Source organism: Trachypithecus francoisi, unplaced genomic scaffold, assembly GCF_009764315.1.
Source record: "Trachypithecus francoisi isolate TF-2019V2 unplaced genomic scaffold, Tfra_2.0 Lachesis_group5, whole genome shotgun sequence".
NCBI lineage: Eukaryota > Metazoa > Chordata > Mammalia > Primates > Cercopithecidae > Trachypithecus > Trachypithecus francoisi.
In genome coordinates, this window is record NW_022681470.1 from 76,327,306 (window position 1) to 76,353,457 (window position 26,152).

A 26,152-nucleotide genomic window follows, 5' to 3' on the forward strand; every position below is an offset into this window, starting at 1 on the left:
AGGTGCACACCACCACATCGGGCTCATATTTGTATTTTTAGTAGAGATGGGGTTTCACCATGTTGGCCAGGCTGGTCTCGAACTCCTGACCTCAGGTGACCCACCCGCGACAGCCTCCCAAAGTGCTGGGATTATAGGTGTGAGCTACTGAGCCCAGCCAGTAATTTCACTTTCACAGTGACTTGCAAATGAACAGGTTGCAAGGGTAAATAAGACTTTCATCAAAGAGCTGAGGATATAATGGTAGAAGAAGAAATTAAAAGGTTTATTCTATTTTAATTGTTACAAGGAGGCTGCCAGAAACAGCACCATCCTACTGTACATGACTTTTGTATGCGACACTTTCTCCTCAGGATTTTCCTGGTGGTGGGTTTAGGAACGGAATCATTTATGCACACAGGGAAGAAAAAGTTCTTCATGGTCATACTTTGGGAGCAAACACAGACTCAAATGTTAAAGATGAAGTAAGAAAATAGTTATGCTAATTGAGGGTCCGCTTTGATGGGCATTTCCAAACCTTCCCTGTTTACATTCTCACATTTCTAGTATAGAAAACTTTTTAGATCTTATAGTTTATTCTAGGTCCATTTTATTTAAATATTGTGATTCATTTTCTTAAATCAAGATTCTTGAATGTGTCCCTTGTGAGTTTAGGGAGTCCATTCTTATGTTAACCCCACTGATCAAGTTTTGCCCTCTAATCACACTGCTCAGCTACAGAAAATATGTAGTGCATTTTGTTCATTTCCTTAAAAACTTAAAAAATATGTGTGACATATCTTCCTCACTATATTTTTGGTTTCTTGAAAACAAAGACAGTGTTTAATTCATTTTGGAGCCTGCAAAGCTCCAGGCATGATATTTCTTGCTCATCGCAGGTATTCAGAACAAATATCAAATGAATGAACGAGCAAGAGGAGAGCGGTACCTTATCAAAATCTAGAAAAGCTTCCTCAAAATGTGATCTGTGGACTATTTGCATCATTCACTCATTTGAGACCCTGTTTCAAATGTACCTTATTGGGCCCCACTTCAAACATATCAAATATTTCACATATTAATAAGCTCACCAAGAGATTCTGTGCATGTCAAGTTTGGAATCACCAATTAAGAAAATTATCAGTACTTTACCCCTTTTATTTCCAGTGAATGTCAGGGACATGAATGATGGCTTCTATTCCGAGATTTCTTGAGACCTAAATTTTTCCTTTGCTTCTGAACTTTGTTCAGCATCCCATCTGTACCTCTAAGACTGCATGTTTGTGGGAATTTAACAGCAGAGATTTTATTGTAGTGGTGGGAGATTAACGGCTGTTTGGAAGTTGTGACTAATAATGGCTACAACGTATTGAGTACTTACGCTAGATTTTGTTTTATAGTTATATAAATATGTACTTTATTTAATCTCACATTAAGTCCTATTTATTAGGTAATGTTATTAGGTTCATAATAAGAATTATGATAAGAAAATTGAAGCAGGAAAAAAAGGAAAGTAACTTGCCTGTGATCACACAGTAAGTGGTAGAGCCGTTCAAACCCCGGCAATGTGGTTCTAAAATCCACATGTTTAACCACTATGCAAAAACTGCCTAACAAGAAAAGATAGTAAAGAAAAAAGCTCCAGGGAGTTCAAGGGCGAAAGAGATCATGTGCTGCCATAAGAAGACTTCCAACTAAGAAACTAATGATGTGCTTCTCTAGCTGTGAGTTACTGTAAGCAATTGTGAAGCTATGATTTCATAGTATTTCCCAAATAATGGTTGCTTAGTTGCTCTCACACCCTCTACACTCCAGTCACAACTGTACTTCTTGGAGCAGGTGGCTCTGGTAAATCTTAGTATGAGCTGTCACTCAGGAAATCAGGGTTCTCAGTGTGGGGGAAGGAAAGTGTGAGAGTAATGGGGATGTTCTCAAAACAGAAACTTTGTTCTCAGTAGTCAGGGGCACAGTTAAATTAAGAAGGGAGCTAAGACCCAAAACTACCTGTATTACTGAGATGGGACATACAATTCAAATGATCAAGCTGTATTAAATGCCTGCTATATGCCAGGTAAAACGCTAGTCGTCAGTGGGAGAATTTCCTCTGAATATGGAAGAGTATATAGCAGGGCAAGAAGTAATGGAATAAGGCAAATTCCAGTCACTAGATCTGGTGAACAAACACAGGAAAGGTCACAAAGTAGGTCATTCTTCTGAGCGATCACCTTCAAACAATGATTAAATCTCATGGTACACCTAAAACCAAGTATTCTCTTTCCCTCAACAAGGTAGGATTTTTTTTTTCAAAGTAAATCCTAAAAATAAAAGTGAAAAAAGGGAAAGTTCTTTGACAAAATATGCAACAAAAAGTACTTTTCAGCATGAATATTTCAGTACAACTCAGGATGCATTTAAAATGAAAGGTGAATTATTCGCTATCAAGAAACTTCAAAGCCCTTCAATTGAATTTGCTTGGCAGCAAAATAATATGATGGGTGGTCTGTTCAGGCACTTGTCCAAGTCCAATCACATTACATTTTCATAGTATCAACATTTAAAAGCTCCATCCTTGTTGCATCAACAGCAATGCATAAGAACCTCTCCCAAACACATGGCAACCAGCACATTATACAAATATGTTTGCTCCACAAGCCAGACTCTGCCGTTTTCCAGAAAATACAAACTCAGCAAATGAATGAAGGATTTGCATGTTAACAGCTCAGAGCTCTACCATTTGAAACATATCACATGGACCTGAGGAGTGAGGATTTGTCTCATTAATAGTCAGTTGACTTTGCAAAAGCACAGACATCATTTTCCAGCTCAAATGTCAGAGAAGAAGCCAAAATGCAAGTTTTCTGACTTTGAAATCAGTTCATCTTCCATGTCATAAGATGCTTCTCAGTTCAATTTCCATATCACTGAGCTTAGGATAGAGTTACTGTCCAGAACTGTTACTAACTCAGTGTACCTAAGCAAGTCACTTGACTTCTCTGAAGTGCAGTTTTTTTTAACCTATAACTGTATTGATTAAATCGAATGGTTTTTAAAAGGATTATATGAAAATAACCGCAAATTGTAAGCACTATGCCAATACGTTAGTATTAATAATAATAATTGCCTTTTTGAGGTTAAGGAAGATATACACATTCTTGTTTAACTAAACTTCCTTGTGTAGAGCAGTAATAATAACTGAATATTGTTGAATATTTGCTATGTATCAGGCACCGTTCTAAATGCTGTACTTCCATAAACTGTTTTAATCTTTACCACAAGCCTATGAAGTAGTTACGATTATCATTCCCAATCTACATATGAAACATCCAAGGTTCAGAGAGGCAAATAGAACAACTGAGATTCCAACCCCAGAGCCCCGCTTCATGGCCACTACTGCACAAGACATATGATATAATGAATGGCCACTGGATCAGTAATCAGCCAACCTTTAATCTGTTGCTGGCTCAGGGACCTCCTAGCCATAGCCTAGAACCAAGCAGATGCTGAGGAAACACTGGACTCATTGATGAGCCCCATGCTCTTTCACAAATCTCTGAATCCCAGTTCACCTTTCCACCTTGCTTATACATGTGACGCTCGATGAGTAAACATGTACTTCACAAGTGTTAGGTGCTATTAGCATATTTGTTAAGAAAAACAATGACACCTGAATGAGTGGCTAAACCGGTGTGCTTCTAAGCTCTACATTCATTTTACCCCTTTTTTGGTCTAGTCTAGTATGTGGTGAACTCAGTTTAGGTATCAGGGTAGAACTTGCTGACTGTATTTCCACATACAGAAATGTCAGGGGATCTTGGAAGACATATGCAAGGCCAAGGATCTTGCTGCGGGTCCATCTGGTGAATACTCTACGGAACATGCAAGGCCTGAGGGACAGCTCTATTGCCAGACCACTTCCTGTGTTATATCCTGAAGCCTCCACATTTTTGGCCACTCACCCTTGCAGGCCTTCCCCTCTACAGCTGTTCTAGCTGATTACTTTCAAAACATAGAATAATACAAGCCTAACACATGATTACTACTGCTTTTAATGGGTGGAACATTGTCCTCCCAAAATTCATGTTTACCCAGAACTTCAGAAGGTCACTTTATTTGGAAATAGGGTCTTTTCAGATGTGATTAGTTAAGGATTTCAGGTGTAAATCACCCTGGATTTAGGGTGGGCATTCAATGCCTGGTGTTCTTATGAAGAAAGGAGAGAGCGATCTGGGCACAGAGACACAGATGCAGAAGAACTGGAGATACAGAGAATGCCATGCAAAGCTAGAGGCAGAAACTGGAGTGATATTACCACAGACCAAAGAACACAAGGGATTGCCAGGAGCCACCAGAAGCTGGAAGAAGCAAGGAAGAATTCTTCCCTGGAGCCTTAGGAGGGAGGATAGCCCTGCTGACATTTTGCTCTCAGACTTCCAGCCTCCAGAACTATGAGAGAATAAATTTTTCTTTTTTTAAGCTACCCGAGTTTTGGTGATTTGATACAGTCCTAGAAAACAAATCGACTATTACTACTCCACTACTACTACTCTTTATTCTAGAAATAATTAGAAAAGGTATTTCAATGACTCTCCGAATCCCTGAAGAATCAGAGATTCAAGATATAAAACTAAAGTAAAAATTCTGAAAATCACACTCTACGTGGGGAAAATTATGGATCTTACTCCACTAGAGGAAAACACAAGCCAATACTGGCAACATTTATTCTCACTTTTGATGGTCCAATAATTAGGGCAAAATTTACGTACAGCAAGAGCCTTTTTTCCCTTGCATAGCATACTTCCACATAATTATAAAACCGCATGCTCTTAAAAGACACGCTCTCGTTCTATAAAAATAAAGTTAAAGGAAATATTTTAGAAAAAAATTAATTCCAAAAATATAATAAAATGCTGTCATTTTTCTGCTATGAAACAACCAATTCAAGAAATATTTTCATTACTCTTAGTTACTACAGATCTATCTAGCTCAATTTTAAATCTATTACACTGTAAAGTTCATTTAAAATAATCATTAATCTACTTTTTTCCACAACCTAAGTAACTAGGAAACATCAAAGATGATTTTTAAAAAAATTTGAAGTAGGCCCACTTACACACTTTCGAATATTTTGTCCCAGATTACTACCCAAATGCAACATAGAGGAGACCTCAAATTTTAACTTATTAGGGGAAAAAAAGCCTGTAAAAATTTTATGCTTTGCAATCAAAGGTAGTGCTCCCAGCATGGTGCCTGCTACCCATATGCAGCTGTGACTGAAAAAAAATCAAGGTGTGATTAAATGGTCTTTTTCATATTATCCTCCATTAAAAAAGTTTTTTAATTGGAACACGGACATCATTAACAGAGCCTGTTCACCAGAAGTCTTTTCTCCAAATGACCAAATGAGGCACCCAACTTCTGATTTCTTCACACCAGGTTGATATCTGCTACTGACAATCTCTCAGCAGTGTACTGCTCTGGCACACATCAGTTTTAATAAAAGAAAACAACATGATAATAACTCTGTTTATGAGCTTTTGACATCCTGTGGATTCATAAGAAATTAATTTTTTCATAACACAAACAAGAAGCATCGGAGCAGATCTTCTGATTCCCGGGCTCCCTCTCTCCACCCCCACCCTCTCCTTTCTAATTTCCTCACATCTCTTAATAGAAAGACAGTTTTCTGGCGTCCCAGCCTGGAAATGTTAGAAACACTTTAACTCTTCCTTATGTATCTCCCCTGCGTACGATTTGTCATGAGATCCTGTCATCTGTTAACTGGGGCTGTCTGGATTCACGTCACTGTTCCCAAGCTCAGACCTCCCATCTCCTGTATTCTGAGCCTCTTGATGACACTCTGAAGGTATAGACTCCTCTTCTCTGAAATCCCCTCCACAGTCTCCATCCAGGTAAAGGTGTCAAAAACATCACTTTCTTCATGGCATCCCACTGCTTAACATTTTGTTATGGTTTCCAATTGTCCACTAGATAAAAGCTCTCATCCTGCAATAGGTTTTCAAATCCTTCTGTAATTAGCTCAGTCTATCAGTTTAAAAAAGAAATACAGATATCTTTCTCTTTTAAATTTCAGCACACAGCTACTGTTCCAGACAGGTCACTGCTTCCTTTCCAGCTGGACCTCCCCTTTCTCTGGGCCTCATGAGCGCTCTTCCAGCCTGTCCCCATTTCTTTGACTTTGGACACAGAATATACTTGCTCTTCCCCACCCTTAAAACCCTAACAGTCTGGGGCCTTCTTACACTACCATACTCTGTATCATAATATCTTACCTCTGAAATAATTAACTTTCAATGTATTAATATGTCATTTCTTATCCTTTCATCTCTCTTATTCCTTCATTCCCACTAAATTGGCTCAGAGACCCCATTGAAGATCTACAGGCTTTTTTACCTTATCATTTTTCCTGTCTATTTGCCTTTTCTGGCTTTATTTCTCTTCCTATTTAACCAATACAGTACTACATCCTTGCCAGTCTCATTAATAGCTCCACCCCATCTTGACTTCCTGCCTTGCTATTTCCAAAAACAGAATCAATACATGTTTATTCTTCTTTTATTTCCAGAAGCTATTGGTACAAATTTAATGACAATATTGATTAGCTCCTTTAAATATTCTGTTTGTATTTATAGTGAATTAGCAATTATTCCCTATTCTTACTCAGTTCTCTTTTCCTTTAAACCTCTATGTTTTTAAGCATCTAATCTGCTTTCTATTTTATTCTTAGAAAATGGTCATTGCTGGGTGTACTCTATTCTCACATTCAGATTTACCTCTATTTCTTTACCCATTCTTCCCTTTCTAGTGTTAGAAGCAGCATGGCCTTGCTCTTCCAGGCTCCGGCTCCCTTCCCCTTTCATCTTTGAGTTCCTGCATGTGATTGTTCTGTTTATTCTTTTCCTTCAGCTTCTTTTGTCAGTTTATAACAAGTTAGCATCATCCCCATATTTTAAAATACCTTTTTTTCCAGCCCTGCCTGTTCCTTCGCTTTACAAGTAAACTATTTAAAGGAATAGACTACACTTGCTGTGTACATTTTCTCATTCCAGATTCCCAACTTGAGTCACTGCAATCTGACCCCAAGTCCCACATTTCTACTGAACCTGCTCTCAGAAACTTTTCTGGTCACCTCCCCCTTACCTGCTAAATCCAATGGATTCATTTCATCCTTCTGTAGCACCCCATAGTTTTTCACCTACATCTCAAAACAACTGTCTCCATTGTTTTCATGACATTCCACTATATTTCCTTCTACTTGTATAATTCCTCCTGAGAGGTTTTCACTAATTTGTCTTCTTTGATCTAGCTTTTAAATGTGGGTTTTAAAAAAATGATTTCTAAGTTATCTTTTCTTCTCCTACAAATTTTCTCCCAAAGTGATTTTTCAATTCCCGTAGTTTTCTCTGATTCCTATATGCTAATGACTCCCAAAATTTATTTCTATCCCCAATCTGAGCTTTAGACCAAAATTCCCAGCTGTCACCAAATTCCCATTAACACCTGAAACAACCCACCAAAAGTTAAACTAATTATCTTCATTCTACACTTGCTTCTTCATCTGTATTCTTTATACTTGTTAATATCTTCACCAGAACACTTTAAAATAGCCATTTTAGATTATTTCCTATACCTCATCTCCAAGTCAAATGGACAACCAAGTCCTAAACCATTCAACCTTTCCAATCTACCCTCTCTCTCATACTTCTCAGTCTATTGAAGGGCTGAGTGTGGTGGCTCACGCTTGTCATCCCAGAACTTTGGGAGGCTGAGGCGGGCTGATCACCTGAGGTCAGGAGTTGGAGACTAGCCTAGCCAACATGGTTAGACCCCCATCTCTAATAAAAATATAAAAATTATCTGGGTGGGCCGGGCGCGGTGACTCAAGCCTGTAATCCCAGCACTTTGGGAGGCCGAGACGGGTGGATCACGAGGTCAGGAGATCGAGACCATCCTGGCTAACACGGTGAAACCCCATCTCTACTAAAAATACAAAAACTAGCCGGGCGAGGTGGCGGGCGCCTGTAGTCCCAGCTACTCAGGAGGCTGAGACAGGAGAATGGCGTAAACCCGGGAGGCGGAGCTTGCAGTGAGCTGAGATCTGGCCACTGCACTCCAGTCCGGGCGACAGAGCGAGACTCCGCCTCAAAAAAAAAAAAAAAAAAAAAAAATTATCTGGGTGTGGTGGCACATGCCTGTAGTCCCAGCTACTCGGAAGGCTGAGGCAGGAGAATCGCTTGAACCTGGAGGTGGAGGTTGCAAAGAGCCATTGCAATCCAACCTAGACAAAAAAGCAAGACTCCATCTCAAAAGAAAAAAAAAAAAAAAAGACAGAAAAAGATTACTAATGAGTGTCGTCTTATAGCCTCTCATTCACTCTTATTGTTATTTCTATGTGCCAGAGCTAGCCTGTTACATACATGAACATGTCACTCCTATGTTAAAAAAAAAAAAGAAAGAAAAAAGGCCTCTGATCTGAGATGAATTTCTAAATCCTAGCCTGTCTTTTGTGTCTTCCCAAGTAAAAATATGGGCTAGCATATTAACGCTGGTCGAGAAGTCCAAGGTGTAACTTTTGCCCATGTGGATTTTATTTGAGTGATGGTACCTATTTTCTTCTATTGTTCAAACTACCAGGCGCTGTCTGTGAAACCACTTTATCCTCTTTCCAGATGCAGTTCTTTGTACTCAAAATGAGTCTTTCTCTGTAAATGGCTGTATACCAGCCTCATTTTCCAGCTGCTGCCCTTTCCTTGTACCTCACAACCATGGTGAAAAGATAGAATTTGGGCATCAGTGAGCTCTCTTTAAGATGTCTCACTTATTTCTAAAGAATAATCCTTACACTTGGCATAAAAATTAGTGTTGTCACTTTTTAAAATGCCTGCTGAAATGTCCAATGTCCTGGTCTTCTATCTGGAATAAGATTATGATTACAGAGATTGAAAGAGCTCACTGAATTGAAGATAGCCCTGGAATTTCAAGATTATTTTAGAAGATATACAATTACTACTTTGCATTTTACATGTGCAAACAAAGTCATCAAGCCAATTAAGGCTGCTTTCAGTTCATTCTGATAGTACAGGAAGGTATTTATGTACTGTCAGTGCCAGCCTGGGCAGCGTGCAAGTCTTGACTCGCGGATCTTCCCTCCCACCCTGGCTGGAAAGGTATCTGTGCATCTCTTTCAAGCTTATTTAGGATGTGTAAAGGCTCTTTCTTCGTCCACTCTACTTCCAATATAAAGTATTACTTAGAAGAAAGCTAAAAACCTGATTTTGTGTTGATAGTTAAGCCTTTCACACAACATAAACATAAGAAGTTTGATCTGAGTTTACTTGTACTGTCTCACTCAAGATGTAGTTTTTAAAATGTTTTAAAAATCTCTGCCTTGTTTGTCACATGTTAGGGTGCGTGTGAGAGCAGAAGAGAAGCAGCCAAGGATTAAGTTTGTCTTAAAACTTAGCTTGTAGTCAATCATTTCATTTTAATGTGCTACATCATGCTACAATAATTGTTTTAACCCATTTTCTGGTGACCATACCAAACCTTCAGTGAAATCAATTTAATTTTGTCTTTTTGAAATTGCTCTCCAGAAAACAAGAGATATAAAGTTTTAAAGCAATTATACAAATAATTTTATGTCAAAATCCAACTGTTTAAGTGGAGTTTGTGCTTGTATTTTTGTCTACGACTCACATATTTGAACATATTTTTCATGAAAGACACTCAGCTGTACATTTTGCAGGATATAAAAGTGCTTAGATTAAACAGATTAATCAACTAATTTATAATTAATTAAAAACTTCCTACTTCACTCTTCTTCTAAATACAGAGCCGTTAATATTGCTTTAGGGGAGTCAAACACAATATACTGATAATTAATCTCATAGCTATTATTTCATATTATAGAGGTTTTATAATACAACATCACAAAATTACAATGTCCTTTTAAAAAGTCCCTTCCCCCACCCAAAAGAAAGCTATAAATTTAAGCCAATATAAACTTTTCAGAGTTCTCTCTCTCAATTTCACACCAGGGCGTGGTGCTACACAGCTGGGGAGCTGAGCTAATAAGTGTTGAAAAATGAAAAATGCTGCTTTATGGCCTCACATAAACTGGCAAAAAGAATACTTTTACCTCCACTCCATTTTTGACAAACAACTGCCAGAATGTAGATGCTGTAACAATGAGACTTTATGATAGTAGGCCCATAGGGCAAACAGAATTGTCTTCAGGGATTTTCTTTTTGTTGAATACTATATGTAGTATGAAGTGGCATAACATTTGTAAAATCTAATCACTTTTGGTTCCTTTTTGAACCTCGAAGGGGTTATTTCTAGGAAAGCGGTTGGAAACACTACATAATGATCTATTTACGCAGTAGTGAAATAGGATTATCCCTTTTACAAAGAGATAGCTTTCCCTAACAATGTAAATACTGTAATATGAGTGTACAACTTGAGGATTTTGAGGAACATCATGTCCAACAAATATTCATTGAATAACTACAATAGAGTTCAAAGAATGATGCTAAGAGTTCTTGTGAAATTTACATGACATAATATAGTCAGGGCCCAGCTGTTTTTCTTGGGTTGGTTTGTTTCCCAGCTGATGGTCACTCACCCACTCATTCACTCTCTCACTCAGTCACTCACTAGTCACTCATTCAACATTCAATCAGTACATGTCTATTGCGAGTTTACTATACCCAAGTCACACAGGCCTAATAAATCACAGAGAACATGCTGTTATAGCAAAAGATCTCAAATCAATCGTAGAAAGGGAAAAAAAAAAAAAAAAACCCTTTACACAGGGCTTGAAATAAATGAGCTGCAGCCAGAACAAGGTAGAGAGGCATAAGGGTGCATTGGTAGGGTACATTCCTTTCCCATAGGAAAATACTAAACTTCGGTAAACGAGAGGACACAGAGCAGCTTTAAGCCCTGCCCGAAGGCTTCTAGGTGCTGTTGACTCAAGTGGCTGAGAATTCCTGATTATCGTATTTAGAGGGCTGTGATTATCTGTTCTATAGATGCCTTCCCTGAATTTACACAGCTAGAAATACAGTCTCTCCTCTGAACTTGTAAAAAAATTGCTATGGTTTTATTATATCAGTTATTGTTAATTACCTTATATTATAGGTGTACATCTCATATCTCCTTACTAAATGTAAACTCCTTAAAGGTAGAACTAAAGTCTGATTTATCTCTCATTTTGCATAATACATTATAATTATGAACTTTCTATACTATTTCATTGGATAAAGTTTTCAATGAATTCAACCAATATACAAAGTACTCACAGCATCTGAATAACACACTGTAGTAATACATAATGACAAAAAATATAAATACTAGTGTAGAAGCCCAAAAAGCATAACTAACATTTAAGAGAAGTACCATTTTGGTAGTCTAAATCATGTGCAGATTAGTAAATAATGGAACCAAATAAGAAAATTCCGGTTGCACCTTTTAAAATGTGGAATCACACGAAGAAGCCACTGAAAAGTGACCTTTTTCAAATTCTCAAAAAGTATCTGAGCATATTGAGTGTATTTTAAAGGCCACAATACAAGACTGAGTTACACAAGCTGTGTGATATTACCATTTTTATGTTCCATAATTCAATAAAATGTATCACTGGAGTATTTTCCCTCACAAACAAATGCAGATTCTGCAAATAGCAGATGATTTCCAGGAACAAATTCATTCCCGTTATTGTTACTATTCTTTTCTGTGTGTGTGTGTGTGTGTGTGTTATGGAGTTTCGCTCTTATTCCCCAGGCTGGAATGCAATGGCACAACCTCAGCTCACTGCAACCTCCACCTCCCGGGTTCAAGCGGTTCTCCTGTCTCAGCTTCCCAACTAGCTGGGATTAGAGGCGCCCGCCACCATGCTCAGCTAATTTTTTTTTTATATATATATTTTTGATAGAGATGGGGTTTCACCATGTTGGCCAGGCTGGTCTCGAACCCCTGACCTCAGGTGATCCACCGACCTTGGCCTCCCAAAGTGATGGGATTACAGGCATGAGCCACTGCACCCAGCCTATTACTACTGTTATTGTTACTAATGTTAAATATCTATCATGGAAATGGAAAAACAGGAACGATTTTAGTTAGTTGTAGTAGTTTCTAACAAGTTTTTCAAGATTACAGACTTATCAATTACCTTCTGTAACAGTGCTCAAGGTAGCAGGCAATCTACCAGTGCTAGTAACATTTTAATGAACTTGATTAAGTTTGATGAAAAGTTTCTATTACTAATCCTCAGGTAATTATCCATCATCAGGTAATAGATACTAAATTTTTGGTATCTAGTTGAACTTTGAGGATGACTGACACTGTGAAGATAAGTTTGTCTCATTTCCACATAATCTCTGGGAAACTAATTCCTGATTTTACTCTGGAAGGAAAGATTATTAAAAACTTTTTAAGCCTCTCCTGTTCACATTGGCAAGTGGTGAATAGTGGACAATTCTGCATTAGAATGAGACATCTGGGCATGGAGTTATTGCTGATTTTGTATCCCTTACAATGAGATTTTAATCCACTTGAATTCAAATTATGTTGATCACAATACATCTTCACTGGTCTAGGCATAATATACCCTAAAGGCTTCAATGAGTTTAAGTGAATGAACTGCAAATAGCAAGATCCTGACAGACACACTCTTACAGATGCAGTAAGTACTTCTTCAAACAACGTGGGAGGCTGGCAAGAAACATCAGCAGAATAGCTAGAAACATAGTAATGTGGAATGTGGTGATGTCTTTTGAGAAAAGGATTTAGCCAATCACTGGTCAATAAAGACAATAATTAAAAACACATACAGCTTCTGAGAACAAGAACCATAGCTACAAATTAAAGTTCTGCCTTCAAAGGGCTTCATTTTAAGTTACAGATCCCAAAATAATTGCCATAATTAGCATAAGCTTTGTATGTAAAGAAAAACCTTTACTTTTTTTCTAACTTGTGACATAGGCCACTATTTAAATGAAAAAAAAAAATTGATCTTTACAAGATTTGTGTCTTTTTTTTGAGCTCATATGTACCTTTTAAATGCCATAGAATCTACAGGAATAGTCACAGGGACAAAATGAAAATGCCGTCATTATTAAACTAGATTTAAAGAAATTCCTAGAGAAGCTTCTCAGATTGATACTATTGAAAATGCCTTGGAGATCTGTGGAACACAGTTAAATGACTGCTATTCAGTATAAAGAGTATGGCTAAACTTTTTATATTACACTCTGTATTTTTTTTCCCATACTCAGAAATGAACAAGTGTGGTTAATAACGTTATGAGAGAAACTTGGTGCTCTACACAAAGCACAAATTGTAGAAAAAAATGCATGCACCTGTGTTTATGGCCAGGGCCATGGGTCAAAATGAAAATCATGTCCTGTTTGAACTGAAATAATCAAGATATTTCATTTGCAGTGCATTTTTACGTTTTCTGGAAGTTTCTTTTAAGACAAAGAACATATTAATTGACAGTTTGATCTTTTTACTGGCATAATGGATGACGTAAAGACAATGATGAGATTTGAGTCCTTGTGTGTCAAAAGAGACATAAAATTTGCCTTCTTTACTTGCATTCTGATATGTTTCCTCTGAATAAGCAACAAATCCGTGGTAGTTATTACCTTGAGTGACTTCCAGGTGTTAACCATGCCATGTGACTGAACTCAACTATTCTCTAACAAGAGTGGCAAGAGAGGGAAATTGTTAGTATATATGATTTCAATAACCATGAAAAATACCTTTTTTGTCTATCACCTCCATATGCATGATGTAAAAATCCTACATAAATAGGATACTTTTTTGTGGAGAAGAGGAAGACTGAAATCTGTATAGCATAGGTGAAGTTTCTCTTTAAAAAAGAAAGAATAGCTATATTAATGAAAGCTGAATGTAATTTATTATCTAATCCTTTAATTGTTTTTAGATTTTAAATTATATGCCTATTCTCTATAGAAAGGGAGATAAATTATTATGGTTTATATTAATTTATGACAAGCCCTTTTGATGTTTTCCATTTTCTAGGTAAAAATATGCTGTTAAATTGTTATCAGCCAAACACTGATGCACTTTACATTTTCTATTAAGAAAAACAAATAATTCACACTTTTTCAAGGGAAGGTATGCACTTTTTCTGGCTTTCTTGAAATTATATTATTACTAGCAGCAAGTGCCAGCAGACTTCATGGGTGGTATTTCTGACTGAAAAGCAAGACATGAATCAATATTTTTATTAAAGTCAACTCACTTGTCTTCATAAATAAAATATTAATGTTTTTCCATTTTGATTTTAATGCTAGCAAGAAGAATATACAAATTGTTAGAAAAGAGAAACAAAATACCTGGATAAACAGTTTTTCAAACTCTGTCATTTGTACATATTAAAGCAATGGCTGAGATTGTCAGTTAAGGTTCCAAACACTGATGTGTAGTGTGTTTTTTTTAATCTAAATTATTGAGTAAATTGCTTGTCTTTTATACTTTTCTCATTGAGACAGATGTGGTTAATATAATTTGTGAATGTACTTTGTGTATTATGCATTCTACAATGACCATGTGAGCATAAATGAATAAGCTATATGAGAAAAAATAAGCAAAAATTATTTCTACAAACACACATCCACACACACATACCTGCATCCTATTTTTAAGTGAGAGACTGATTAAGGACTTAGCACAGAGCCAACACTAAAGAGAATCTCTTTATTTTTGCTTATATTATTGTTTCTCAGGCCCACAATGTTGGTATAAAGAGGGAAAGGCAGAAAAGTGAACAGTCAAATGTGCAAATGGCTATGTTAGTGGTAGCTGAGCTTGCTAAGAGCCAGCAGAAGAGGACTGATCAAAGGAAGAAACAGCAGATCTTAGTTTTGAAGAATGAGTAGGCAGTTGAAGAGGTAAATAGAGGAGGGCTACACACCTGGCTGAGATTAGAATGAGCAAAGGTGAAGGGACAGGAGGTGGCACAGCACATTTTTAACACTGTTGGTATTCAACGTGGTAAAAAGAGTAGAATGTAAGACCGGATGTCACCAGATATAAAACTGGGAACATAAGTAGAGGTGTGTTCCTAAAGAGTTTTAGGAAAACGGGTATCAATCCTTATATTAGATGCACTGTAAAAGCATCTTTTTAAAAAGACAACTCTGCGAAGAATGCTATTGTAGACACTGAGAAATGAAAATGAAAAAAAAAAATCTGGTTTGATTGCAAGAAGGTCACAGAAACAGACACTCATTGAGATATAAGTTATATGTACTCTATCTTGTAAATTTAGACTTTGAGATATAAATTATACTTTCTTAAAATGAGGCATTCCTATCAAAATGACCTTACTTGCTTTTATTTCCATGCTTTGATATGCATAATTAACCTAAAGAATAGTATTTTCTAAATAGGATTACTACACCTTAACGGTGTACAAGACAGTTCTTTGGGCATGTAGAAAGAAAATATTAGAATTTGTTTGTATTTTACTTTTCTTCCCTGTTTTACATTTCTACTTTTTTCTATGTATGCACATAATGCATTACTATAGTAGTGCATTCATGTAATTTATAAATTAAAAAATACACATTTATAAGAGATGCTCTAAAAACTTTTTACTGATAGGTACATATAATAGACATATTTCTGAGACAACCACCATAAAAATTAATTATTTCTACTATACCAACTAAACTGGACAGTTGTAGCTAGCACCAGGTAAACAGTACTGCTTTGATTTAGTTGAGGACATAAAGCACAGGACCTCTCATAAGCTTTGCCTTGTTGGGAATTGGAATGGACCTGTGGCCATTAATTTTATGTGTTTGTACCCTCAAAAGTATAAAAGTACGAGGTAGGTGAGTCACACTCTGAGATCCACCAATTTCAAGGGGACCACTCATTAGCTTTGGTGGGTTCACAAACCCTCTAACAGGCATTCAGAGCACTGTGTGTGTGTGTGTGTGGTATATATTGATTTCCCTTTCACTTGAGAGGGTCTGTAACTTTAAGCTAAATCTTAAATGAGACTATAAATACCCCATACCATTATCACCATCAATTTAATTGCCTTGCCATGGTACAGAGTCTCTTCTTCATTGGCTGACTGACCTTGGTACTCCAGTCACATATGCCACACTTTAAGCTACCAGCCTTCCTATATTATGGTTCTTTTGTTTCTTTGTCTTTTATGATCTGGTTATCTCTTGCTCAGGGTCATGTTCTAGCTTTGCTTGGTTCTCACTACAAGATTTGACAGTGGACTTTGCAATTTTCAAAAATTTTGCTTCCAACACTAAGCTGAAAACCAGTCCTAATATTGTGCTCCTGACCCTGGCCTTGGCTGGTTTTCTCCAAGAGGTGGCCTGTCACCTGTGTACCTCTGGTTACTGCTTACAGGCCAGAGTAACAAGAAGATGCCAGAGGAGTGTAGCACTTCTCTCTTTGTTCATCCTTCCTATTCAAAATATAACTCAATTAAAAGCATAATTTAACTCCAACAAGTAACATCTAAGACACTGTGCTAGGCATTTAGGGAGGATACAAAGAAATAAAATGGTTCTTGCTATTAAGGCAACTAAAATTTAGTAGTTCACAGGGCTAGCCATGCAGGAAAAGTACTCAATCCTAGGTTCTCCTACCTCAAATCCATTGCACCTTGTACCACAGCTCAGTGACGATTTTGCTTACAATTATTTTGAAATTGTGTATGGGTTTTCAGGTTTGCAAGAGTATCTAATAAAGATATTTGTTTTCACTTATATTATTTTATTCTATTAACTCCTGTGAAGGAAAACTAAATAAATGCATATGAGTGAAAATATATAATGAATGACAAACTAATATTTTGAATAATCATTGCTTTAAACTTCTCTTGTCACTTGCATCCTTTTTCTATTGTGATAAAAAGCGCATAATGTAAAATGATCTTACCATTTTTAAGTGTACAGTTCAGTAGTGTCAAGTATATTCACACTGTTAGGAAACAAATCTCCTGAACTTTGTCATCTTGCAAATCTGAAAATTTATATCCATTAAAGTACTAATCCCCTTTTCCTCCTCTCTCCAGCTCCTGGTAACCACCATTATACTTATTTTTTTCTATGAATTTGACTACTTCAGATATTTCATATAAGGGAAAGCATACAGTATTTGTCTTTTTGTGACTGCTTTATTCAACTTAACATAATGTCCTCAAGATTCATCCATGTTGTAGCATGTGACAGGATGTTTTTCCTTTTTAAGGCTGAACAATATTCCATTACATGTATATACAATATTTTATTTACCCATTTATCTGTTGATGGACATTTGGGTTGCTTCCACCTCTTTTTATTGTGAATAGCACAGCTATGAGCATGAGTGTACAAATATATCTTTGACCCCTGCTTTCAATACTTTTGGGTATATACACTTGCATCCATTTTTAACCTACACAAAGAGTATCTGCTCCCGAAGACTGATATTTTGCCATCAATCTATAAGAAAGTAAATTCTCTGGAAATACGATAAGACAAAATAAATGTATTAATTTGCCTTTCAAATATAAACTAAGGTGAATTTTTCAAAGCTTCTTGATTTTCTTCATATAATAATTATGACAAAAGAAAATCCATTGTCATACCTTGATGCCAATTATACATATATAGAAAATATTCATATGTATACACAGAGAAATATGCACATACACAGACACATCCTGAAAATAGTCTACTTCAGAATAAAGTGCACTTCCACTTTTCAAATTGCAAAAATTGACTTCATATTTTCTAAATATCTTTTTTTAAAGGTCTTTTTAAACTTTTATTCCTGGCTTTTAAAAGTAATCACAGAAAGAGTAGTACGAGATTAAGTCTGCTAAACTCAGCCATACAAGGAGGAAGGAGAAGCACATGTGCTGATCTTTCTCATACTACTAACTAAAAGTTTATATAGTGCAATTAAGAGTTTTGAACCATTATTTTAAAAGCAGAGTTAAATATCAGAGGTATGTTCATAAATTAGTGGCACATGTCACATATTTAAATTCTTTCAGGATCTCAGAATCATAGAACCTGGGGCTTCTCTATCAAGTCCTGCTCCCTTATTTCACAATTGGAGAAACATGCCCAATGAGACTAAATGGCCTGTCTAATGTTACATGGCTTGTCATCCCCAAAGCTGGAACAGGAACTCCTATCATTTCATTACTTCAATATTTTTTATAACTACCTATCTTATCTTTTGTTAAAAGAATGTAGCAAAATACAGTAGATATTCAGACTGCATTCATAGGGAAATTACTCTTTCGGCTTTTATTTCTTTTCTTTGTAATAGACGTATGCAATGCAACGACTTCCCCTCATCTCATGGGAGGATTTGAACTTCCCTGCCCTCAACGGCCCAAAACCTGATTAGGAGTTGCTGTTGATTCTTGCCTTGGATTTTAAAAGTCTCAAAATTTGTTATAGAAGAAAATATTAATAGGTTCTAGAGTACAGAGACAAATATGAAGATTGCAGGAGGGATTCCTGAGACTCATATAAGCACTGAGTGGAAGTTGAATAAGAAGTGTTTCCAGAGGGTAACTTAGGAATTTGAGAACTGGTCATGAGAGGTGCTCAAATGGAAGAAGATCCATTTTCCAGAAAAGAGGAGACAAATGGCAACACAAAGAACATTGTTTTGGTGTCCAAGCATAAACACTGACCCTGTAGCCTGAACCCAAGGGAGGACAGTTCACTGTCCTCCTCTAGGGCCTACACACTGCTTTGGTGTGTATCACATTGACTATTAATAATCCAACAGAGTAATCACTACCCATTCTCCAAGGCTGCATTTGGTCTGTGTTTGAGGAGCTCATGTATTCCCCTACCCCTAATGCTAATGTCATCTCAGTCGATCTCACGATGCCCCAGGTGACCCATCTGCTCTAAAAAGAGAATGAGACCATGCACATCTAGTAGTAAGGTGAAGTAGAGGAACGACCCACATCTCTATCTAGAAAGACTGGACTGAAAAAGATTAAGGTCCTCAGAACTGAAGCAATGGTTATACTAAAATTTATCATCTCATTTTTAAAAAGTATAGTTTTGCTGTTTTGTAAGAATTCAAGACCTTTAAGTTTTTTTCTAGTTTTTCTTTCATGAATGGACAGGGGGAATGTATAAAAAATTGTTTTGTTAATCTATGAAAAAATGTTAAATTACCTAAAGCTGAAGCATTTTGTGCAATGTGTATGTATTGTTTATATATATATATGTGTTTCTCTCTCTGTCTCTGAATGATGCAACAGATGAAAACTAACCAATAAAGAGGATATTGTTTGATGCTTAAGAATGAGCCAAACAACAAATGGGTAACTGTATACTGTCTGCATGACTAATGCAACTTCATTTAACTGTTATCATTTGAAAACACCAAGTATACTAATCTTGACACCAAGTATACTAATCTTGTTCGTTGTTTTTGTTTTTGTTTTTTTTTTTTGAGACAGAGTCTTGCTCTGTCACCCAGGCTAGAGTTCAGTGGTGAGATCTTGGCTCACTGCAACCTCTGCCTCGGGGTTCAATCAATTTTTGTGTCTCAGCCACCCGAGTAGCTGGGATTACAGGCATGCGCCACAATGTCAGGCTACTTTTTTTGTATTTTTAGTATAGATGGGTTTTCGCCATGTTGGCCAGGCTGGTCTCAAACTCCTGGCCTGAAGTGAACTGCCTGCCTTGGCCTCCCAAAGTGCTGGGATTACAGTGAGTCACTGCACTCAGGCAAAATATACCAATCTTAACGGCTGAACTTTCAATTGTTTTTCTGTTTTGAAAACCAAGTGTGGCCTAAAGCATTTCTCAAAACACTGAAGAACAGTAAACTAAACTCCGACTTTGCCATTTATATCATTAGATCCTAATAGATATTGAAACCCTGCAAAATAGGAGACTTTTTTCTTTTTCTTTTGTTTTATTTCATTTACTTGCCTTTTTTTAATTTTTTTTGAGACAAGAGTATTGCTCTGTCACCCAGGGTAGACTGCAGTGGCGCGATCTTGGCTCACTACAAGCTCCGCTTCCTGGGTTCACACCATTCTCCTGCCTCAGCCTCCTGAGTAGCTGGGACTACAGGCACCTACCACCACGCCTGGCTCATTTTTTTGTATTTTTTAGCGGAGACGGGGTTTCACCGTATTAGCCAGGATGGTCTCGATCTCCTGACCTCGTGATCTGCCCGTCTCGGCCTCCCAAAGTGTTGGGATTACAGGCGTGAGCCACCGCGCCCCAGCCTACTTGCTTTTTTAAGTTTAGAACTGAAATTACCAAAAGGAAGTGCATATAGGTTGGCAGAAAGCAAATGAGTAGCAACAAAAAATAATTAGGAGCTATACAAAGAGTAGAAGAATGCATGAATAGGAATCTTCCAGTGACAATATTCCCCCACCTTCAATAGGGCAAAAGATCCACCACAAAAGAAGTGAATAGTCATCCTGAAACTTAATTACATTTCAAAGTAGTATAGTAACATGAAAGGAACAAAACATTTTTGTTCAACAGTTTGCCTACCAGATGGGATCTCTAAATATAGTAATGTAAAACCTTTACTCGTCCTATACACAAATAAAGATAAAAGGCATAGCAACAATAGCTAAGCATTTAAATCACTGGAAATAAAATAGCACTTGAGTTAAGTTTGGAAGAATCTGGCTCATTCTAATAATGAATCTGGGAAGGCTGGAGTTCTCGGTGAAATTCAGAATACAGAAGGTTGCTTCTGATATCTACCACCTGCTTATCTACCTGTTCAAACTGGTAGAATAGTTGGAAGAACAAATCAGAAACTAATAGCAGGAGACTTGGGAAAAACTAAAGAAAAACAGAAACACCTAATAGAGATTCTAAAGGCCCACAATACAAATTCCAGATTTTGTTTTTGAAATAAGAGTTGGGACATGCCCTTGCTTTATTTCTGTGCACTCATGTGTAAATGTGGGTAATAGTTAAGAACCTATGCTCTGGAGTCAAGTCCAGCATGTGAATCCAGGTTCTACAATTGACTGGCACTATGACTTTGAGCCAGGTTTCTTACCTCTTTGAGCCTCGTCGACAAAAGCAGACAGTGATAGTATTGAGTTTTATTGGAATTAATTTATGACGGTTTTTGGCACCTACTGAATCCCATGAATATTAGTTGCTTATTATTAATCATTACTCTTAATTATATTCTGATTTTTTGCTGTCTCAAAAGCATGGGGTGGTGTACAGTAAGATTTTCTGGTAGTAAATGGAGTTCTAAGAGTAGAACTCAAAGCCTTCCCTGGCATATCTCCAAGTGGTCTTTCCTAGTAGCACTGCCCTCTTCTCACCTGGCTAGGGAAGGTTATCTAGAACTTATATGGGGAAGGCAGGTCAAAAGACAGAGGCATTTTTTAAGAATTGACTATCAGAGCTTAGCCTACCCTCATTTGTCATTCTTAGGGATTTCACTTATACAACTCTCAGCTGCAGATCTACGGGCTTTGGAGAAATGACTCAGAATTTCTTTTCGATCTGGTTAACTAATGGCACTTAGGACCATTCTGGTTAACGGCACTCGTATTAATACAACACCATGATAGCTTTGAGCTGATTTTGGCAACTGATGTTTGATAGTAAACAGTTTAGTTACCTGGAAGTAGGGTGATTACATTACCTGGAACAAATAAAAGCTAAGTCGTAGTTGCTTAAATGTGATGCAGACTATAATGAATGGAAGGCCAGTGTTTAATGGCACTTAAGCTTCTACTGGGTTATTTTGTTGAATTTTACATGAGGAAAGAGCAACCTGCTGGGACCACTGCCTTCAGTATTAAAAGATACCTATGTTTTGGCTTTCATAGAGGAAATAATTCCATTTTTTAGTATTGTTTAAATTGTGGTAAAATACATATAAAATTTACTAAGTGTACAGTTCACTGGCACTTATTAACAATGTTGTACAACCATCATCACTGTCCATTTCTAAAAATGTTTCACTATCTAAGCAGAAACTCTGTACTCATTAAACAACAACCTCCCAACCCCCCTCTTCCTTTAGCCTCTGGTAATCTCTATTCTACTTTCTGTCTCTATGCATTTGCCAATTCTAGATATCTCATGTAAGTGCAATCATACAATTATTTGTCCTTTTGTGTCTGGCTTATTTCACTTGGCATAATGTTTTCAAGGTTCATCCATGTTGTGCCATGTATCCGAATCGCATTCTTTTCACAGGCTGAATAATATTCCATTCCAATATGTACATAGCACATTTTCTTTATCTCTCCATCTGTAGATGAACATTTGAGTTGTTTCCACCTTTTGGTACTTGTGAATAATGCTGCTATAGAACGCTGAAGTACAAATATTTGAGTTCCTGCTTTCATCTCTTTTGGGCATAAACCTAGGAGTGCAACTGCTGGATCATATGTTAAGTCAATGTTTAACTTGTTGGGGAACCACCAAATTATTTCTATTGCTGCAACATCATTTTACATTCCCATCAGCTATGCACAAGGTTTCTAATTTCTACACATCTTCACCAATACTTATTTTCTGTTTTATTTTAATCAAAAAACAGAGCCATTCTAATGGGTATATAAGGTAGAATCTCATTACATTTGCTTTGTAAACTATTTATTAAAAATAAGACACACGAAGAGAAGTTATTATTATATGCTTCCCTTACCCTGTGTATCAAAAGCTGCAAACATCCTGTGCGAGTCCCAAAGTGAAAGGTAAAATATCGCTCTATCTATTACATTTTAAACATAATAACACTAATAATTTCTCCAAATAAGGTAATCTTGAGTTTTGGGATTGCATTTAAAATTCCTAGAGCAAATGCTCAGGGCATAAACATATCCATTAGTCATTACAGAAGTCCATACGAGGCTGACACACGTAGAATACCATTATTAGCAAAACTAAACTCAGTACACTTACAACTGCCTCAAACTTGACCCCAAAGTATCGAAAGCTCCTCGGAGAGCGGGCCAGCCGCAGTGCGCATGCGCACTCCCGGGCGTGCCCCCGCCCGTGCCTGCGTATTTGCGTGCGCGGCCTCGCGCGGCAACGCAGGGGCGGAGCCGCATGACTGGCAGTGGTATCAGCTATGGCGGCTCCGTCGGGGTCAGTTCTGCAGCGCTGTATCGTGTCGCCGGCTGGGAGGCATAGCGCCTCTCTAATCTTCCTACATGGCTCAGGTGGATTTCAATTTTACGTCCTGGTTTTCTACAGCTCGGGAAACAACTTCCCCTCGGTTACCCCAGTATTGCCCAAGTGGAGGTGTCGCCCGGCCCAAATAGGGCCCAGTGGGTGGCTCCCCCGTCGCCAGCCCCTACTGTGGATGCACGGGCAGCGCCACCTGCCCCCAGCCGCTCTCCTTAATCTTCCTCTTTCTATGGGGCGGTCACTGACCCACCACCCTCGCTTTGGGGCCTTGTGTCCCGCCGCTCAGCCGGCTCTCCATCCACACAATATTCTCTCCAGTGCAACCTTTACCACCTCCCCATTCCTCGCCCCAAGTTTAAACAGAGCAAGTTAGTAAGGTAAGTCTTCTGCTAGAGGGAAATTATTTAGTGTTTTTCATGATCAGCTACTAGAGATTTTTCAGTCGTAATTGCCCATTGCTTTCTCCAGGCTCCCATACTAATGTAGACAATTGAGATTCACAGTTAATCTTAGATACTGTTTACAGAGTATCTCTTTTCTGTAACCCACTGTGCCATGGTTGGAGTGTTTTCTCTCCCTTTCCTTTTTCCTGCTTCTCTTTCCTTCCTTCCCCTTTCCTGCCTGTGTCATTAAACTTCCAAGATAGACTACAGGGGCAGGAGCCCCAGGGGCAGGTATCTTCCACTGCTTACCCTTAGTAACGTGTACTTAATGCTGTATCGTTTCTTAACACTCATCTGTAATCACTTTTGTCAGCCTTCTTCACTGGATTGTGAGCTTCCCATTGGATTGTGAGAGTAAGGGCCCTTGTGTCAATCTTTGCACCCCCAGTGCTTGGCCCAGGGTAAGCGCTCAGGAAATGTTTTTTAAAGAAATGAGATGCAGCCGGTGACCTCAGGGGGCCTACCTAAAGTTAAAAACAAAAACAATCCAATTAGTTTGAGTCAGCAGTGCATGGAAGATCACAAGACGGTGCGTGGTTTCCTGCCAAGTGAATTGTAAGAGAAAAAAATGTGGTTAGGCATTATTAAGGCATTTGGAAGATGAAAAGCTTGTCAGACTTTTCGAAGAAAGTGGTCTTTGAGCCGAGACGGATAGGCTTAAAAGGGACTGTGATTGGAAGGGAATTGGAAAGGTACTGGGCAGAGACCTGGAAAAGGGCAATTGTGGGACGTATTCTCTTTATTTTGAAAATGAGGCCAGACAGGTTCAGCATCTTGGCCAAGGTCTCTTAGCTGTTACTGTGAGTAGTGGCAGATTTGGGATTAGAACCCAAAGCTCTCTGACCTCGAACTCAGGGCTTTGGTGGGGTAAGGTGAAAAAGCTTGAACTAGGATGTATTGTTTTGGAGATAGGGAAGAAGAGGGCCAATAGTGTTTAAAGGGAAAGACTTGGCATATATTTAGAAGGTGAAGTGTGCAAGATGACAGCGGTACTTAATAACTAGGAGACTGGTGGTACTATTTAGGGCTCCAAGAGTGTTCACTCATAAGTACCCAGAAATTCCCCAACACTACCCTTTCTCATAATCAATTTTCATTATATTTAGGAAGAACTCCTAAACTATGTTCTTTTTTCCCCTGGACCTCTTTGCTTAAAGTAACTATCCTTTTTTTAAAATTTCAGATTACATTTTTATAACCTGTAATGATATGTCTCTAAAATTCAGAGTCATGTATGTATGTATTTTTTTCCTTTGCACTTTGAACCAAGAATTTATGCAAAGAATTCTGCCAAGTATGCGAGTATAATGTGATTCCTATATGTTTAAATATCCATTGAAGTAAATAAAACCTTATTGGGAGTAGGTCTTTATCATCTTTATCGTTAGGAGTAGGTCTTTATCATCCAGTAGGTCTTTAGCAGCTAGTGATTTTACATTAAACTTTAATATATGCGGTTATGTTATAGGAGATGTTTGGTTTCTGCTTAATTAGAATATGGGCAAAGCAATTCTAACAGTTTAATCACACTCAGTTTTACCATACTGTTAACCAGTTTTAACAGTTTTATTATGGAATAAGGTACTAGCTTTTTAAAAAGTGGACATTGTGAATGCATAGATGTTGTTTTGCAGCTTCATTCTTATTCTTCAAGGCTGAAAAAATGTTATTAAAGACGTATTTTGTTTTTTCAAATAAAAAACCTTAAAAGCTTGAGATTTTCTTCTAGGAGATAGCAGCCATAGAATAACATATGGGAGTGTAAATTATATATAGCCAACTTAATTTGAGCCTTTTCTATTAATAAAGTACTAAAGACGGACCTTCTTTTAAGATGATGAAAATAAATGATAGGTTAATTAGTTTTGTTCAGTCTCTCAGATCAGATTAATTCACTCTTATTTGCTCCCATAGGACACTGATTCTTCTTTCAGTAGTAGTCATCATACTTGTAATTATGTAACGTAATGTCTGTATTCCACACTAAGCTATTAGGTGCACAAAGCACAAACCATGTGTCTTGTTTATGGCTTTCTTCTTGTGTAGTAAGTCTCAGCAAGTTGACTGAGTAGCTTCTTGGTAAAGTCACCAGTAAGCTCAAGCTCTGTGTCGCTCAATGTAATGGACTTTTTTTTTTTTTTTTTTTTTTTGAGACGGAGTCTTGCTCTGTCACCCAGGCTGGAGTGCAGTGGCCGGATCTCAGCTCACTGCAAGCTCCGCCTCCCGGGTTTAGGCCATTCTCCTGCCTCAGCCTCCGGAGTAGCTGGGACTACAGGCGCCCGCCACCTCGCCTGGCTAGTTTTTTGTATTTTTAGTAGAGACGGGGTTTCACCGTGTTAGCCAGGATGGTCTCGATCTCTTGACCTCGTGATCCACCCGTCTCGGCCTCCCAAAGTGCTGGGATTACAGGCTTGAGCCACCGCGCCTGGCCGTAATGGACATTTTCAGTCTTCCTCTTATGTGAACTGTCATCCACATTCAGCTTTCTTCTCAAAAAACTCTCCTGGTTCTTTTTCTATCTTGATTTGCTCCTTCTGGTTTCTT

The 26,152-nt window shown here is 37.7% G+C and overlaps 1 protein-coding gene and 1 long non-coding RNA gene across 3 annotated transcripts in view; one reads left to right on the plus strand and one right to left on the minus strand.

The window, feature by feature from the left end:
• The window catches only part of LOC117074244, a 128,307-nt gene extending 105,301 nt beyond the window's left edge, over window positions 1–23,006 (minus strand). The window contains exon 1 of the long non-coding RNA XR_004433534.1: window positions 22,938–23,006. This is a non-coding gene — a long non-coding RNA (uncharacterized LOC117074244). The remainder of the gene's footprint in view (window positions 1–22,937) is intronic.
• A 53-nt stretch (window positions 23,007–23,059) lies between these two features.
• Window positions 23,060–26,152, plus strand: part of LYPLAL1 (lysophospholipase like 1) — a 38,774-nt gene continuing 35,681 nt past the window's right edge. The window contains exon 1 of one of the 2 annotated variants that reach the window (XM_033195484.1): window positions 23,060–23,197. In XM_033195484.1, the coding sequence (XP_033051375.1) occupies window positions 23,107–23,197 (91 nt within the window). In that variant the 5' untranslated portion in view covers window positions 23,060–23,106. Of the gene's footprint in view, window positions 23,543–26,152 lie in introns of both variants that reach the window. The other variant, XM_033195485.1, reaches the window with a different exon arrangement.